We start from the raw sequence: 1,213 nt of genomic DNA on the forward strand, positions 1-1,213 counted from the left end.
GTGAACAGTAGCAAGAACTTCTCAGTACTCTCTCCTCCCTTGGGTGTGACAGGATGGCCAGAGGGAGCTAGAGTTGGATACTTCCTTTTCCCTGCATGGAAGGCTGGAAGAGACTAGAGTTGGGTATTTTCCTTTTATTGGTTTGGCTCTAATGAAGAGTAAGAAAATAAAAACCTCTTCATCAAAAAGAGAATGCAACTAGACGTACTTAAATCTAAAAAAGAAATCAAATCATTGCACTATCGACCTGAAATTGAGGGATGTGAAGGCAAATATGGGATGAAACAAGAAAATAAGAGCAGGACCTAGAAATCAAGAGTAGAGAGGGCTTAAACAGGGGGCTGCTGATTCGTTTTCTCGTGAGCTGTCTAGGTATATTTGTCTTTTAAAATCATGTGCAGATGTGAGCATGTCACCTGGTTTGTCTCCTCAGAGTGAAGGAGTGGGAGAGGGTAGCATAGTGAGAGAGATGAAGCTGACTCTGCCGCAGGGCATGGTGATGGCCTATAAGATGAAGCCGCTGGTTTTCAAGGAGAAAGGCTGGGGTAAGCAGAGGCTGAAGGGGGCAGGTGCGGAGGGGTCTGCTTCTCCTGTGAAGTGATGAGAAGCAAAAGACCATTGACAGGCAGCCTTGTCTTCTCCACCTGGTCAGAGAGAGGAGAAGCAACATTTCTCAGCTGTGTGGAGCACACACACAGCCACCCACCCACAGCCACCTCTAAGCATGGCCCTACCGAAATGTTGCTTTGGGGAGATGCAGAGACAGTCTCCTACATGGAGAGGGACAGTGCCCCACGAGGAGGTATCTGTAGCACGGGCCAAAAACGGCTCTAATCCCAACGCTCTCTATTCAGGGTCCCACCACCTCCCTTGGCAGCTCAACTGGGGGAGCTGCAGAGCCCGCCCAGGTTACCCATAACCCCTCGTAAAGCCCATAATATATCCACACAGTCACAAACAAAAGTGCAGGTGCTATGCCCCGACAACACGATGCAGAATTTTATCTACGTCTCTCGCTCCGTCACTAGCCTCGAAGCGCAGTTTCCCATACACCATTGTGGTTCTGACTCCACGTGGGAGAACCATTTGCATCAAAGAGCAAGTGCACACCAGGACAGAACAATGAGCACTGCAGACACGACCAGCTCAGAGCCCTGGCTTCTCCCTTCCCCAGTGCTGTGTCCCAGGTAGAGGTCAGCCTGATATGGCTGAG

General features: G+C 49.9%; 1 protein-coding gene across 1 annotated transcript in view; it reads left to right on the forward strand.

The window, feature by feature from the left end:
• Positions 1-1,213, forward strand: part of LOC105301254 (gasdermin-C) — a 27,594-nt gene that overhangs the window by 10,323 nt on the left and 16,058 nt on the right. Inside the window, exon 3 of the mRNA XM_023519703.1 lies at positions 434-545. Coding sequence (XP_023375471.1) covers positions 434-545 — 112 coding nt within the window. The remainder of the gene's footprint in view (positions 1-433; positions 546-1,213) is intronic.

This window comes from Pteropus vampyrus, unplaced genomic scaffold (assembly GCF_000151845.1).
Source record: "Pteropus vampyrus isolate Shadow unplaced genomic scaffold, Pvam_2.0 Scaffold232, whole genome shotgun sequence".
Classification (NCBI taxonomy): Eukaryota; Metazoa; Chordata; class Mammalia; order Chiroptera; family Pteropodidae; genus Pteropus; species Pteropus vampyrus.